The sequence below is a fragment of the Stegostoma tigrinum genome, chromosome 4 (genome assembly GCF_030684315.1).
Source record: "Stegostoma tigrinum isolate sSteTig4 chromosome 4, sSteTig4.hap1, whole genome shotgun sequence".
Taxonomy (NCBI): Eukaryota; Metazoa; Chordata; class Chondrichthyes; order Orectolobiformes; family Stegostomatidae; genus Stegostoma; species Stegostoma tigrinum.
The window spans coordinates 27792350-27809981 of record NC_081357.1 but is presented as its reverse complement, the minus strand read 5'-3'; the positions used below and the strand labels follow the sequence as shown (position 1 = coordinate 27809981).

At 42.3% G+C, this 17632-nt stretch overlaps 1 protein-coding gene across 10 annotated transcripts in view; it reads left to right on the top strand.

Annotated features, from left to right (window-relative positions):
- Positions 1–17632, top strand: part of sobpa (sine oculis binding protein homolog (Drosophila) a) — a 338847-nt gene that overhangs the window by 78015 nt on the left and 243200 nt on the right. For 9 of the 10 annotated variants that reach the window (XM_059645243.1, XM_059645246.1, XM_059645244.1 and 6 more), the window contains exon 2: positions 7104–7242. In XM_059645243.1, coding sequence (XP_059501226.1) covers positions 7122–7242 — 121 coding nt within the window. In that variant the 5' untranslated portion in view covers positions 7104–7121. Of the gene's footprint in view, positions 1–7103; positions 7243–17632 lie in introns of those variants that run through there. The other variant, XM_059645247.1, reaches the window with a different exon arrangement.

The following is a 17632-nucleotide window of genomic DNA, read 5'->3' as shown; positions in this document are numbered from 1 at the left end:
CGCTCGGTTTGCAATAAACAACTGCACCTCCCAATTACGAACCATTTCAACTCCCCCTCCCATTCCTCAGACAACATGTCCATCCTGGGCCTCCTGCAGTGCCACAACGATGTCACCCGAAGGTTGCAGGAACAGCAGCTCATATTCCGCTTGGGAACCCTGCAGCCCTATGATATCAATGTAGATTTCACAAGCTTCAAAATCTTCTCTCCCCCAACTGCATCCCAAAACTAGCCCAGCTCGTCTCTGCCTCTCCAACCTGTCCTTCCTCCCACCTATCTCCTCCTCCCACTTCAAGCCCCACCCCCATCTCCTACCTACTAACCTCATCCTGCCCCCTTGACCTGCCTGTCCTCCCTGGACTGACTTATCTCCTCACTAACCCCCCGCCTTCCTTCTCCTCTGACGCTGCTTGGCCTGCTGCGTTCATCCAGCTCTACACCTTGTTACCACTCAACCTTACCATTTTATATTTTCTTTTTCTTTCAAATTGATGCTACTTTAAACTTTCTTGGTTAACTATAATTAGTCTCTCCCTATCTGACAGTCCTTTTTTTTCACTGGGATATATGTTTATTTTGAATCATGAACCTACATTCACCTTTACTGGCTCCATCCCTGTGTGTTTGACCTCTCTGTCTCCTCTCCACCTATCTTCTCCTCTATCCATCTTCTTCTGCCTCCCCCGTCTGCTTATTTATTTCAGAACCCCCTTCCCCTCCCCCATTTCTGAAGAAGGGCCTAGGCCCGAAACATCAGCTTTCCTGCTCCTCTGATGCTGCTTGGCCTGCTGTGTTCATCCAGTGCTACACCTTGTTATCTCAGATTCTCCAGCATCGGCAGTCCCTACTATCTCTGAAACAGTTTTAGTGGCAAGCCTAGTGGATTGGGAAAGGTTTAAATGTCAATCAAAGATGACCCAAACGTAATAGAAGGAGAAAATAAACTTTGAGGATAAACTAACAAATATACAATACAATACAATACAGCACAGGAACAGGCCCTTCAGCCCACCAAGCCTGTGCTGATTCTCTCTCTCTCTCACACACACTCTCTCTCTCACACAAACTCTCACACACTCCCTCCCTCCCTCTCTCTCTCTCACTCTCTCTCACACATACACACACAGACACACACACAATCTCTCTATCACTCTCTCTCTCTATCCCCCTCTCACACAGACTGTCTCATGCGCCCCCCCCCCCCCCCCCACAACACACACACTGTTTCTCCTTCACACACACACAACCTGTCTTCCTCTCTCTCCCTCCCTCACACACATACGTCAATCTATGGGGTGAATTTTATTTGCATATACATTCCATGTTGTTCAAAGTTTTTAGATGGTCAGTCAATGTGGCATTTTATAAATTCCTACTTTAGAAATAAAACCAATCTGATTCCAAACAAAAACAAGGCCCCACACCTAACGTGCATTGTTTGACAAAAATTGTCACCTTCTCCTTGCGCTAATAACACCTTTAGTTCTCTCAGGACATTGACTTGAAAGGAATTTGGGGATTTACATATACATATTAGCCAATTAAAACCTTCCAACTGATTAACAGCATCTTAGGTTTGTTTAATACAGCCTTATTAGTGATGTGACTCTTTGATCTTTTACTTATAAATTCTGTGTCTGATACTATCTTTCTCCCTAACACCCGACGAAGAAATGAGGCTCCGAAAGCTTGTGTTTTCAAGTCACCCTGTTGGTCTATGGCCTGGTGTCCTGTTTCTGCCTGGGTCTATCAAGATATGCCTTAAACATTGCTAACTTACATGCTTCTATTGCCCCTTGGATTGTTTTCACTGGGAATGTGGACTCTGAGGAGCAATCTGATGGAGGTCTACAAAATTATGGGATGCACAGATATAATAGATAGTCAAAGGTATTTTTTCCCCGGGGTCGAAAGAGCAAGTACAAGAGCGCATGGGTTCAAGGTGAGAGGTGGAAAGCTTAGGTGCAAAGTGGGAGAATGGGCTAATGTTAGTTATCCCTGAATTCGTACCTCCTACCTGGTCAGGCTATTTTTTCTAAAACTAATTAAGAATCATCATTTTCAGTGTGTTCCAGGCACTCACCATACACTGTGTGAAAAATTTTCCCTACACTTCTCCGCTGAACCTTCCCCCTCTCACCATGGACTTATGCTCCCTTGTCGTTGACCTTTCTACCCTGAGAAAAAAAGCCTCTGACTATCCATCCTACCTACACCTGTCATAATTTTGTAGACCTCTATCAGGCCAGCCCTCAGCCTCTGTCTTAATAAAACTCAACCAAGTTGATGAGACAAGACCTTCCCCTCACAAACCCATGCTATCACTAGCAAGTCCATTTGCTTCCACATGTGGATAAACCGTGTCTCTTAATATCATCTCCCATTGCTTCCCACCACTGATGTCAGGCCCACTGGCCTATAATTAACTGGATTATCTTTGCTTCTCTTCTTAAACAAAGGAACAACATCGGCCATTCTCCAGCCCTCTGGAACTATGCCTGAGGCCAAAGAGCATGCAAACATATTTGTTAAGGCCCCAGCTATTTCCTCCTTTGCCATCTGCAGTATCCTGAAATAGATCCCGCCTGGCTGTGGGGACAGGCCTACCTTGATGTATTTCAAAACATTCAACACTCCCTCCTTCATTATGTTGACTTGCTCGAAAGTATTCACACACCTTTCCCTAACCTCAACACCCTCATAACCCTTTCTTGGTTGCCTACTCATTAATGATCTCACCCACTTCCTGTCACTCCACACATAACCTCCGTCCATTATCTTTGAATGGGCCTAATTTTTCCTAGCAACTCTTTTGCTCCAAATATATTTATAAAATAACTTGGGATTATCCTTAACCCTGTGGGCCAAGGACATTTCATAGTCCCTTTAACCCTCCTAGCTTCCTGTTTGAGCTTCTTCCTACTTTCTCTATATTCTTCAAGAACTTTGTTTTTAGTTGCCTAGATCTTAGGTGTGCTGCGTTTTTTTAAACTAAACTAATAATTTGCCCTGTCATCCAAGGTTTTTGAATCCTGCCAATCTTTTCCTTCATTTTCACAGGAACATGCCTATCTTTCACTCTAACCAGCTGGTCCTTAAAAGACTCCCACATCAGATGTGAATTTACCTTCAAACAGCTGCTCCCAAGCCACATTGTTCAATTCATGTTATATTCCGTTATATTTGGCCTTCCCACAATTTAACACCTTTATCTCAGGTCCATTCTTGTCTTTATCTGTAAGTATCCAATAACTTATGGAATTATGGTCACTGTTCCCAAAATGCTCCCCCAATGAAACTGATTACCTGGCCGGGCTCATTTCCCAGTACCAGGTCCAGTGTGGTCCCCTCCATTGTTGGACTATCCACACACTGTTTCAAAAAAAGTCCCAGGACACACTAACAAATTGTTCCCTATCCAAACTGCTAGCACTATAAGTGAGTCCTAGTCACTATGGAGAAAGTTAAAATCACTCACCATAACAACTCTGTTATTTTCACATCTTTCCAGAATCTGACTACATATCTCTCCCTCCGTCCCCTGCTGGCAGCAGGGCGGTGTATAATACAATCCCAACGGTGTGATTTCACCCTTCCTGTTCCTGGGCTTTCCTCATAATGCCTTGCTGCAAGATGCCCCCCCCCCCCCCAAGGTGTACTCCCTCAACACTGCTGTGATATGCTCCCTAACGAGTAATGCAACTCTCCTCTAGCATCTGCAGTTCCCATTATCACTGATGCAACTCTCCCACCTTCTTTGCTTTCTCCTTTGTCTCGTCTAAAACATCAATATCCATGAGCGTTAAGCTGCCAATCCTGCCCCTCTTTCAACCATGTCTCAGTGATAACAACATTATAATTATGTGTGTTAATCAGGGCTCTAAGTTCATCCATATTACCTGTTATACTTCTTGCATTGAAGCAAATGCAGTCCAAGCCTCTAGCTCCACTGAGCTCAGCAGACTCTCCCTGACTGCAAGATAATAAATTGTGAGGCTGGATGAACACAGCAGGCCAAGCAGCATCTCAGGAGCTCAAAAGCTGACGTTTTGGGCCTAGACCCTTCATCAGATGAAGGGTCTAGGCCCGAAACGTCAGCTTTTGTGCTCCTGAGATGCTGCTTGGCCTGCTGTGTTCATCCAGCCTCACATTTTATTTTCTTGGATTCTCCAGCATCTGCAGTTCCCATTATCTCTCTCCCTGACTGCGCTTCCTTTGAGCTATGTTTGCCTTAGACTCAAGCTCTTGCCCAGTCTCTTTACATATTGACCTGAAGAAATATTGAAATGGACTTCAAGAGCTTTTTATATACGTAGCAAGGAAGAATAACCCTATAGTGACGATAAGCTCCATAGAAAATGAGACTCAGAAAATAATAGCTTGGATCCAAGAAATAGCAGAGGAATTGATCAAATACTTGCATCAATTTTCATGGTAGAAAAAACTAATAGCAGTCCAAAAATACCAAATAATTGAGGCAAAAGGGGATGAGGAAATAAATACAATATCTTCAGCAAGAAATGCAAGTACTCAGGGAACTTGTGAGGCTAAAAAACTAAGAAGCCCCCTGACCTGATGGAATATATCATTAGATATTAAGGGAAAGCTGCAGAAATAAAGATGGTAATCTTCAAGGAATTCTTAGATTCTGGAAAAGCTACAGAGTGTTGGAATATTGCCAATGTAACATCCTTATTCAAAAAGGACAGGAAAGACTCAATGAGGAACTCTCAGCCAGTTAGCTTAATGCTGGGAAAATGTTTGAGCCTGTGATATATGATGTAATAGCAGAGCATTTACAAACACATAATATAATTGAGTAGAATCAGCATGGCTTCATGAAGGGGGAATTCATGCCTGATAATTTTTTTAGAATTATTTTAGAAGGTAACAAGCATGATAAAGAGGAAGTAAGGGATGCAATATTTTTGGATTTCCAAAAGGAGTTTCATAAGATCCACACATAACATGACTTAACAAGCCCATGGTATTAAAGGTAGTCGATTAGCATGGATAGAGGAGTGGCTAACTATTAGAAAACAGAGTTGGGATATAAGGGACATGTTCAGGATAGCAGCCTGTAACTAGTGGAGTGCATGGGGATTGATGCTGGGAGCTATATTTATTTACAGTATATTTTAGTGCCTTGGATGAGGGAACTGAATGTACTCTAGCAAGTGTCATGACACAAAAATGGTTGGGAAGGCAAGTGATGAGGATAACACAAAGAGTCTACAGAGAGACGTAGACAGGTTAAGTGAGTGGATAACAACTTGGCAGATGGAATATAATGTGGGGGAATGTGAGATTATGTATTTTGGTAGAAAGAATAAAGGAGCTGAATACGATTTAAATGAGAAAAAGACTGCAAAAGCCTGCAGCACAGAGAGATTTGGGTGTCTTTGTGCATAAATCAAGACAGCCAGCATCCAGGTTCAACAGGTACCAGTGAAAACAGTTAAAATGTTTCCTTTAGTTCAAAGGGACTGAATTACAAAAACAGGAAAGTCATGATAAAATTATACAAGACACTAGTTAGCCCACACCTAAATATTGTGAACAATTTTGGTCCCTTTATTTAAGGAAAGATATACTGGCAAAGTCAGTAGTCCAGAGAAGGTTTACTAGGTCGATCCCAGGTATGAAAGGACTTTCTTACAAGGAGAGGTTGAGTAAGTTGGCCCTGTACTCAATAGAGTTTAGAAGAATGATAGGCAACCTTATTGAAACATGTAAGGTTCTTATGGAACTTGACAGGTTAGATGTGAAGAATTTGTGTCCCATTGTGCGAGACACTAAGTTCAGAGGACATAATCTCAGAGTAAGTGGGCACCCAACATGACAGTTTTCTTTTTTATTCACTCAAGGAACCTGGGCATCGCTGGCTGGCCAGAATTTACTGCCTACACCTAGTTGCCCTCAAGAAGGTGATGGTGAGCTGTCTTCTTGAACCACCACAGTCAGTTTTCTACAGGTTGACCCACAGTGCCTTTAGGGAGGGAATTCCATGGGGAATTTCTTTTCTCAGAGGATACTGAATGCATGGAATCCTTTGCCTCAGAGCGTTGTAAACATTAGTGTTGTTGAATACGTTCAAGGCTGAGATAGACAGAGTTTTAACCAGGAAAGGGAAAAGGAAGGAATGTGGAGTTGAGGATTATCAGATTAACCATGATCTCATTGAATGGTGGAGCTAGGTTCAAAGGACTGAATGGAATATTGCTCCAGCTAAATGCTAGTTTGACAACTGGAAATGATTTATAATTTTTCTAATTAAAACTGTCGAATTGTTTTTGTTTTTTGACCTGTTTCTGTCTTTGTAAGATTGAGTGGAATACTTTGTGACTTGACCATCATACCTTTGTTAGCCAATACCTTCAAAAGCAAGTTAACTGGACATTTGCCCAATTTGTTTTTGGAACCTTCCTGTGTACAAATTGGTTTCCACATTCAGTTTGTATCATCAATAACTCCCCTTCTCCTTCCTGGCCAGCTTTTGGAAAACTAAGATTTATAAACTGACATATGCATGCTGCGTTTCTAAGCGTTTCCTTTGCTAAATAAACATACATTGGCTTTGAAAAAATGACATAAGTCCACTTCGAAGGATATGATACAAATAAATGTTGTCCACTTTTCTGCGAGGAGTTTTTAATGCTTATTTTTTAAAAAGTCATATTTTCATTTACCAGTCCGTGTGGTGACAATTATATCTTGACACCAAGAAGAAATTTATTCAAAATAAAATTCCTTTCAGCTCTTCCACCGCTGTGCTCTCGCTGATCACACAGTTAGGCATTCCACTCTCAGTGCCGATACATACAACTCGCAATCTTAATGCTCTAACGGACTGAATTTTGAATGAAAGCCTTTTTAAAAATGAAACTAATTGCATTTCAAGCTAACCTATTTCTAAATAATGAGATGGTCACCTGGAGGTTCAAGCACATTTAACCTTTCAGATGTGATTTGCTGCCAGTTTCACGTGTAGGAGGTGGACAATGCTGTTTTGTGAACTGCTATATTAGAACAGGAGAGAGATTCTGTTAATGCATCTGTCTACCAGAATGCTTTCATCTACATTTAATTATTTTCTGTCAGAATTTTGCAGAAAACACCATGAACGAACTTCTTGGCTGGTATGGCTATGACAAAGTGGAATTAAAGGAAGGGGAAGATATTGAAATTAAGAACTACCCTGTGGATGTTGAGGGCCGCCAACATGTTTCTGTTTTGAAAGGTAAAGAAAAGCTCTGTCTTGCCTTGTGTGTTCTGTGTTAATTATATGTTGCATGTGTGGATTGATTACAGTCTGAAACTTTTCAGAGCTGTCCCTTCTGAGGCATTCTCTTGTTTTGTAGAGGATAGGTGGTTCCATTGGATGTATGGCCTTGTTCATCCAGAAGTTTATTTTCACTTTAGTTGTTGTATTAATTGAACACTAGACCTGGAACTTTGGTTCTTATTCCTTTGCTTACCAAGTTTTAAATACAGCCTCTTTCAGAATTATGTCAAGCTGTTTGTGTCAAAACAGCATCATAATTTATTAACTTAAGTCATGTTGGATTTCTAGTTATACTGTGGAATATCATGCTTAAAACTTTAATGAACAATTTGTGTTTCAGCAAAAGTAATTGTTTAAAATAAATGGATTGGCGCCTCGAACAATATCAGAGAGGAAGTTTAGATAGAAGTGTTAAGTATTTGGAAACTAGTACCCTGCAATAGGGTATTACAGCAAGGCTGTTGCAAAACAATTAACTGGTACTCATGATCATTTGGGATCACAAAGTGTGTAGCTGGATGAACACAGCAGGCCAAGTAGCATCTCAGGAGCACAAAAGTTGACGTTTCAGGCCTAGACTCTGATGAAGGGTCTAGGCCCGAAATGTCAGCTTTTGTGCTCCTAAGATGCTGCTTGGCCTGCTGTGTGCATCCAGCTACACACTTTGTTATCTTGGATTCTCCAGCATCTGCAGTACCCATTATCTCTGATCATTTGGGATCATTTGTTTTTTAACTTCCATTCCAAAAGTGGATCACTGATGCAGGTTGGTTAGCTGTGAGAACCATTTTAGTTTTAGATTGAATCATGTTCCTTCAATTGAAATGTTACCCAGCATAAATCAGTCCTAATTTTCATTGTGTTGATAAAACCACAATTATTTTTATCAACAGGTATTTTCTACCTCTTGTAGTCTGTGAAACAATGTCTAACCTTGTTAATATATTTTTCAGTGAACAGTGATGCAGATTTCTGTGAAGAGGTTAGCCAGAATTAGGAGACAGTAGGAACTGCCGATGCTGGAGAATCTGAGATAACAAGGTGTGGAGCTGGATGAACTCAGCAGGCCGAGCAGCATCAGACGAGCAGGAAGGCTGATGTTTTGGTCTGGACCCATCTTCAGAAAATTTTTCTGAATAAGGGCCCAGACCTGAAGTGTCAACTTTACTGCTCCTCTGATGCTGCTTGGCCTTCTGTGTTCATCCAGCTCTACACCTTGTTATCTTTAGACAGTATTAGGAGGTGTTTTCTTATTATAATTCATTGCCATTTGTTACTGGTGGTGTCCCTCTAAAGTAATGTGTCCTGTAAAACAAATGTCTTATATGAAGTGATTTTCTTGATCATGACTCCATCCATGCTCAACCTTAAAATTGGCTTTCAGCAATTTTTTAAGGGATTTTGAGTAAGTTTTTCACCAGTTTACTGTGGCATTTGAACATTTTAAAACCAGATTTGTTATTCCAATTGCCGTCTTATAGTCATTGATACATGTTGTTTCTGCAGCTGTTGCTGCACTAAGTCCCATGTACATTTCCTGTTTGCTTGAATTAATCTAAATAATATAAATGGCTGTATATGTTACACATTGTTGCCACTTGTGAGACAATGGTCGAGGAAGTGAATATTTAAATTGATGGACAGGGTGCTAATTAAGTGGACTGTTCAGTCCTCATTAATATTGAGCTTCTTGAGTGTTATTGGAATTGCCCTTGTTCAGGCAAGTGGTAGTATTCCATCACATTCCTAATGTTTACCTTGTCGGTGCTGAACAGGTTTTAGAGAGTCAGGAGGTGAGTTATTTGCTGGCCTCTACTCTGCTCTTGTAGCCGCAGTTTATGTATATATGCTTGGTCCAGTTCAGTTTTTTGTCGATGACAATCCCCAGGATGTTGGTAGTGGGAGATTCAGCGACAATAATGCCATTGAACATCGAGGGAATATGGTTAGATTATCTCTTACTGGAAATAGTCATTAACAAATCTGTGCTGCCTTTCTCGTGTAATCCCATTTGCTGAAAAGATTATTAATCTTGTGCTGAATTATCAAATTGTTTCTAGGAATTGCTATTTTTCTGGGAATTTCTCAATAACTGATGTTAAATGTGATTTATTCTTGCCAAGTAGGGAATAAGAGATAAACTGAGTGTAAAAATTGTTGGGTTGAATTCTGACAATGGGTCAGGGCATAATGGCATTTCCTGTTTCCTGACAAAAATATTGTTTTTTAATGCTAATAAATCTCAGAAACCTATTGGACTGTAACTCTTCAGTAAAGAATGAGTGTCTGGGTGCTTCCATCAGTTAACAGCATGATTTTTATTGTTCCAAATGTTGCTATTATTAATTCTTACAAATGATGTGCTACTATTTTGCAATTGTTATGTTGCAACACATGTTGAATATGTAGTTTACTGTGTATCCTGTATTACTGATAGATATTGAATTAAATTCCCCCAAATTTAACAATGTTATACAATCTTGGGTATCGACTTTATGAGAGTAGTTCTGGATCTGGAAGGGGGCAGATGTATCATTTATCTCTTCTCAATAACAATTGTCAACTTCTCAGTAACAATGTCTAACTAACTAATGTCATTTATACCAGATTGCTATCATATAATAAACTAGATCTTAAGACCATAAGATATAAAAGCAGAATTCAGCCATTTGCCCATTGAATTTGCTGTGCCACTCAAACATGGCTGATGTTTATCAACTCCATTCTCCTGCCTTCCCCCCATAACCCTTGACTCCCTTGCTTATAAAGAACCTATCTACCTCTGCCTTAAACACACAAAGACTTGGCCTCCACAGCCTCCTGCAGCAATGAGTTCCACAGATCCACCTGGCTGAAGAAATTCTCCTCAAGTAACTAAGACTCGACTGTGGTTGATGCCCCACCATTGGAAATTGAGTAGGCCCTTTGTGGGATAGAAATCATCCTGTTGTCACTGAAGCACTTTCAGATGACAGAAATCAGTGGAGTTTGCATGTAGAAGCAAAAACTGGCAACAAGAATGAGCAATGCAACTCATCGAAGAATCGTTAACTGTTCAGTCAGCAAAATTATATGTAGAACAAATTATCAATGCTGATTTGAATTTGATGTCAGAGGATGAGATGAACAAGTTGAGGGGGAACATTTCAATTCTTCATCTTGAAAGCAGAATTTATCAGCACCAGTGGCAGAGATAATGCTAAGAAAGCAGCAGTTCTCCAGTACTGTGATTGAGGATGAGAAAATATCTAGTGCACCAGTACCACAGCACACCAGAGGGTGATTGTATACTCTTTTATCATGTGATTTGATTTTTGATTGGAACAACAATGAATGTGGAACAGAAAACAAAGCATAATGGTCGATACATGTTTTCTTCAAATGGAAAGCAGTTACCAGGGCATCCCACGGTGCTAAATATTAGGTCCCTTGATGTTTGTTGTATATATTCATGATTTAGACATAAACATGGTAGGCAAATTTGGGAAATTTGCAGATCACAGAAATTGTGTCATGTAGTTGATAATGGGGAAGATAGCGATGACTCCAGAATGACATCAGCAATCAGAAAAATGATGAGCAGAATTCTGTTCATAAAAGATTGAGGTAATGCATATGGACAGGGCAAACAAAGCAAGGGAATACACAATAGATGGAAGGGTATTAAAGGGGAGTAACTGACTTTGTAGATGGTGGACAGGCTTTGAGGAGTCAGGAGGGGAGTTACTCACCCCAGTATTGTGCACAGGTTCTTGAAAGTGGAAAGACCGATGGTTAAGGTGGTAAAGAAAGCAAACAGAAAACTCTCATTTATTGGATGAAGAATATAATTTAAAAAAAGCAGGGGTTTAATTCCAGATCTATGTGAGACATTGACTAAGTCACAGCTGGAATGTTGTGTATGATTCAGGCCACTGTATTGCAGGAAAGACGTAATTGCTCTGAAAGAGTACAGATCAGATTTGCAGGAATGTTGTTGGGGATAAGAAATTGCAGGAGTGGGAAAAGATTCGGTAGGCTAGAGTTGAAGCAAAATACTGCAGATGCTGTAGATCTGAAACAAACACAGAGAACACTGGAATAACTCAGCAGGTCTGGCAGCATCTGTGGAGAGAGAAACAGAACTGTTCTGAAAAGAATCATTCCCAGATTCAAAACCTTAACTCTGTTTCTCTGTCCGCAGGTGCTGCCAAACCTGTTGAGTTTCTGCAACTTTTGCTGTGTTTGTCTGAAGCTGAGGACTGAATTGATAGAGGTTTATAAAACTATGAGGGGCCAAGACAGAGTAGACAGTAAAGACATGTTTCCCCGAGCAGAGAGGTCAATCAGGAGGCGGGCACAGATTTAAGCTGATTGATGGAAGGATTGAAGTGGTGTGAAGGAAAATGTTTTCACCCAAAGGGTAGCAGATGTCTGGAGATAGCTGCCCAGTTTGTTGGTGGATGCAAAAGCCCTCAACCTGTTTTAAAAAGTACCTGGATGTGCAGCTAAATTATGGACCAGGTGCTGGAAGTTGGTGTGAGAACAGGTGGCGAGTTTTTCTTTGTTGGTTAGAGCAGAAATTATTTTTTTCTATTCATTTGTGGGATATGGACATCGCTGGCTGGCCAGTATTTCTTGCCCATCCCTAGTTGCCCTTGAGAAGGTGGTGGTGAGCTGCCTTCTTGAGCCAATGCATTCCTCCTGCTGTGGGTGACCCACAATGCTATTAGGGAGGAAATTCCAGGAGTTTGACCCAACGACAGTGAAGGAACGGCGATATATTTTCAAGTCAGGATGGTGGCTTGGAGGGGCATTTGGAGGTGGTGATGTTCCCATAAGTCTGATGCCTTTGTCTCCCTAGTTGTAAGTGGGTGTGTGTCTGGAAGCTGCTGTCTGAGGATCTTTGGTGAATTTCTGCTGTGCATCTTGTAGATAGTACACACTGCTGCGACTGAGTGTCGGTGGTGGAGGGAGTGGATGCTTGTGGATGTAGTGCCAATCAAGCGGGCTGCTTTGCCTTCGATGGTGTCAAGCTTCTTCAGTGTTGTTGGGGCTGCACCCATCCAGGCAAGTGGAGAATATTCCATCGCACTCCTGACTTGTGCCTTGTAGATGGTGGACAGGCTTTGCAGAGTCAGGAGGTGAGTTACTCACCACAGTATTCCTTGATTCTGGCCTGCTCTTGTAGCCACTCTGTTAATGTGGTGAGTCCTGTTGAGTGTCTAGTCAATGATAACACCCAAGATGCTGATAATGGGGGATTCAGTGATGGTAACACCATTGAATGTCAAAGGGCAGTGGTTAGATTGTCTCTTACTGGTGATGGTCATAGCCTGGCATTTATATGGTGTGAATGTCACTTGCCACTTGTCAGCCCAAGCCTGGATATTGTCCAGATCTTGTTGTATGTGAACATGGGCTGCTTCAGTATCCGAGGAGTCATGAATGGTGCTGAACATTGTGCAATCATCGGTCAACATCCCCACTTCTGACCTTATGATGGAGGGAAGGTAATTGATGAAGCAGTTGAAGATGGTTGGGCCTAGGGCACTACCCTGAGAAACTCCTGCAGGGATGTCCTGGAGCTGAGGTGATTGACCTCCCACAACCACAATCATCTTCCTCTGCATCAGGTATGACTCCAACCACCAGAGCATTTGCCCCGATACCCGTTAATTCCAGTTTTGCCAGGGGTCCTTGATGCCACACTCAGTCGAATACAGCCTTGATATCAGGGACTGTCATTCTCACCTCACCTCTGGAATTTAGCTCTTTTGTCCATGTTTGAACCAAGGCTGTACTGAGGTCAGAAACTGAGTGGCCCTGGTGGAACCCAAACTGGGCGTCACCGAGCAGGTTATTGCTGAGCAGGTGCTGCTTGATAACACTGTTGATGACACCTTCCATCACTTTACTGATGATCGAGAGGAGACTGATGGGGTGGTAACTGGTTGGGTTGGATTTATCCTGCTTTTTGTGTACAGAACATACTTGGGCAATTTTCCACAGCATCAGGTCGATACCAGTGTTGTAACTGTACTGGAACAGCTTGGCTAAGGGAGCTGCAAGTTCTGGAGCACACGTTTTCAGTGTCAAGTAGTCCTGTTTGGTGGCTTCACCAGGTTGATACCTCACCTTCAGGTATGCCCGATGCTGCTCCTGGCATGCCCTCCTGCACTCTTCATTGAACCAGGGTTGATCCCCTTGCTTGATGGTAATGGTTGAATGGGGGATATGCCGGGCCATGAGGTTACAGATTGTGCTGGAGTACAATTCCGCTGCTGTTGATGGCCCACAGCGCCTCATTGAGGTGTACTGATTCATCAGCTGAGGGAGGATGGTGTGTGGTAATCAGCAGGAGGTTTCCTTGCCCATGTTTAACTTGAAACCATGAGACTTTATGGGGTCCGGAGTCAATGTTGAGGGCTTGCAGAGCAACATCCTCCAGGCTGTGTATCACTGTCCTGTATTGCCGGAATGTTGTCAGGGCCGGTAGCCTTCTCAGTATTCAGTGTCTCCAACCGTTTCTTGATATCACACGGAGTTAATTAAGTTAGCTGAAGGTTGGTATCTGTGATGCTGGGGACCACTGGAGGAGGCCGAGATGGATCATCCGTTTGGCACTTCTAGCTGAAGATTGCCGTGAATGCTTCAACCTTATCTTTTGCACTGATGTGCTGGGCTCTTCCATCAGTAAGGATGGGAATATTTGTGAAGCCTCTTGCTCCAGTGAGTTGTTTAATTGTCCACCACCATTCACAACTGGATGTGGCAGGAATGGAGAGCTTAGATCTGATCCGTTGGTTTTCGGATTGCTTAGCTCTGTATATCACTTGCTGCTTTTGCTGTCTGGCGTGCAAGTAGTCCTGTTTGGTGGCTTCACCAGGTTGATACCTCACCTTCAGGTATGTCCGATGCTGCTCCTGGCATGCCCTCCTGCACTCTTCATTGAACCAGGGTTGATCCCCTGGCTTGATGGTAATGGTTGAATGGGGGATATGCTGGGCCATGAGGTTACAGATTGTGCTGGAGTACAATTCCGCTGCTGTTGATGGCCCACAGCGCCTCATGGATGCCCAGTCTCGAGTTGCCGGATCTGGGCGAAGTCAGTCCCATTCAACACGGTGAAAGTGCCACACAACACGATGGAGGTTGTTCTCAATGTGAAGGCGGAACTTTGTCTCCACAAGGACTGTGCGATGGTCACTCTTACCAGTACTGTCACGGGCAGATGCAAATGCAGCTGGCAGATTGATAAGGGTGAATGTGTTTTTCCCTCTTGTTGGTTCCCTCACCACCTGCTGCAGACCCAGTCTAGTAGCTATGTCCTTTAGGAATGGGCCAGTTCGATCAGTAGTACTGCTGCCCAGCCACTCTTGGTGGTGGACAGTGAAATCCCCCACCCAGAGTACATTTTGTGTCCATGCCATCCTCAGTGCTTCCTCTATGTGTTGTTCAACATTGAGGAGTACTGATTCATCAGCTGAGGGAGGGTGGTGTGTGGCAATCAGCAGGACGTTTCCTTGCCCATGTTTAACTTGAAACCATGAGACTTCATGGGGTCCACAGTCATTGTTGAGCATTCCTAAAGCTACACCCTCCAGACTGTGTATCACTGTCCTGTCCTTTTTGCTGGACCTGGCCTGCCGGTGGGACAAGACATATCCAGGGATGGTGGTGGTGGTGTCTGGCACATTGTCTGTAAGGTATGATTCTGTGAGTACGAATATATAAGGCTGTTGCTTAACTCGTCTGTGAGACAGCTGTCCCAATTTTGGTACTAACCCCCAGATGTTAGTGAGGAGGACTTTGCATGGTCGACAGGTTTTTTTTTACTGCTGTTTTCTTTTCCGGTGCCTAGGCCGATGCCTGGTGATCTGTCCAGTTATGATTGGCTGAAGGGCCTTTTTTACTGTGCCATAGTTTCTCGGGTTCTAACATTAACAGCCCTCCAAGGAGAGAATGGTCTGAAAGAAGTGTGACACCTCCAGTTGCCTATATTTGATATGTCAGAGACTGGTGGGGAGTTGTGGCAGTGGTAAACGTAATTACATGGATGTGTGCATAAATAGTATTTATGGGAGAAAAAGTTTTAAGGGACGTGTTGCATAAAGTAATGGCTCTGAAATGGTTAATGTTTAAGCTCCACCCAATCTGGTGTTGTCAAACTGTCTTGGGTGGGGAATTTGGGAGAATGCCTCAGGGTCTAGAAGGGGACAGATGTGCCAGCTGTGTCTCTCAATCTTCATAGTAACAATGTCTAACTAACTCATGTAATTTGTACGACGTTGCTATTATGCAGTAAACTACATCTTGGTGAGAGAAACCTAATCTTGTCTTGCCCTCTACCATTGCGAATCAAATCGACCCTTCGACCCAGTCAAGGAGAAGGGATTTATTGTGGCATCTTTAATGAACACATATGATTATTCTCGTGATTAACATATTGGTCCTGTTAGATGAGTTGGTTTTAATTTAAAATGTTTGTCATTACTTTGGCAAGTATTAAGAAGAACATCTTATAGAAGGTATATAATAGCTTGAGAATTTCTACTGTTTGGGATCTTTGATAAACATGTCTGAGAAATTATGAGCACAAGCATTTGGAGCTGCTGCAATGATTTTCAGCTTTTTACTGATGCTTTGGTGAGCATTTTATACAAACTAACAGCACAAACAACATATTGGAGCTGACACAATTATGTCCTTGCAATTAAAAAGCTGACAAGGTGTCATGCTAGATGATATGTTAGTATCATGCTATCTGATCTAATGAATCATTTCAAGTACTCAAGAATCACTAATGTTCATTAATAAGTTTTTCTTCATCTTGCATAATAGATGTAAGACCATAGATGTAAGACCATAGATAGAATGCATTTGAGTTTAAAAGCACCTCCATATCTTAAATGCATGGACCAGATCATATAGCATATCCATGACCACTTTTGCACAGCAGCAGAAGAGATTCAGCAGGTTTGGGAAGAATCTGTGGTGAGAGGTACATAGTAAATGTTCGAAGTCCAATGTGACTGCCCTCTGAGCTTCAGATTCTGAGTGTCATGATGAGTTTCTCTGGCATTTTCTGTTTTTGTTTCAGATTCCCAGCATTTGCTTCTATTTTGCACACAGATTTTCAGACACTAATGTTCAGACAAGCTAAAAATAAAGCAGAACTATCAAAACCCTACATCAATAAATGGGAGATGTGGTAAAACTAGTAATGCGGAAACAGGCTTCAGTTGTGAATTATGTACGGCTCCAGTTAAAATTAAGCTTTTTTCTCAACATTTGTATCTGAATTTGCCTGGAGGTAGCTTGTGTCTCAATCACTTAGTTTGGCAAGGAGAATTGATCCGCTACAATATCATCTGAGGTTAGCAGTAGGGAGAGATGTTTTTGAATTTGTGCATAGCTACAGCTGTGATTGCTCACAGCAGGCCCACGTTTCGATCAATGCTGTGACATTCATTGGCTCAGAAGGCAGGAGGAAATACCACAGCATGATGCTGCAGCTGGTGATCTGTCTAACAATGATCTATGACTGAGCAACAGATCGTTTGCTACTTTTTGAGATCTGAGTGTAGTAGCAGCTTTATTGAGAAGGATCTCCATGGGAACAGCAGAATATGCAAGAATGATTTCTGTAAGAATGCTGCCTGTGGTCTCATTGGAGTTAGAGTCAGTGTGTACTACCTTCAGGTGCATGGTGCGTCCTTCCTCAATAATGTAATTTCAACTGTAATTGGTTGTGCCGAACAGGAATAAACGAAGTGTTTCCCCATGCAATGGTGATGATGTTTTTTCTATTTATTTGCTTGTGGAATGTAGGCGTTGCTGGCTGACCAACATCTATTGTCTGTCCCTTTTTGCCCTTGAGAAGGTGGTAATGAACTGCCTTCTTGAACCACTGCAAGCCACTTGCTGCAGGTTGACCTACAATACCCTTAGGGAGGGAATTCCAGGATTTTTATCCAGTGGCTGTGAAGAAATGACCATATCTTTCAGAACGATTGGAGACTTGGAGAGGAACTTGACAGTGTTGATGTTCCCATGTATCTACTGCTCTTGTTCTTCTGGATAGAAGTGGTTGTGGGTTTGTAAGGTGCTGTTTAAGGATCTTTGGTGAATTTCTGCAGTGCATCTCGTAGATAATTCACACTGCTGTTATTGAACGTCGTGGAGGAGGGAGTGGATGCTCGTGGATGTAGTGCCAATCAAGCATCCTGGATAGTGTCAAGCTTCTTGAGTGTTGTTGGGGCTGCACTCATCCAGGCAAGTGGGGAGTAATCCATCACACTCCTGACTTGTGCATTGTAGATGGTGGACAGGCTTTGGGGAGACAGGAGGTGAGTTACTACAT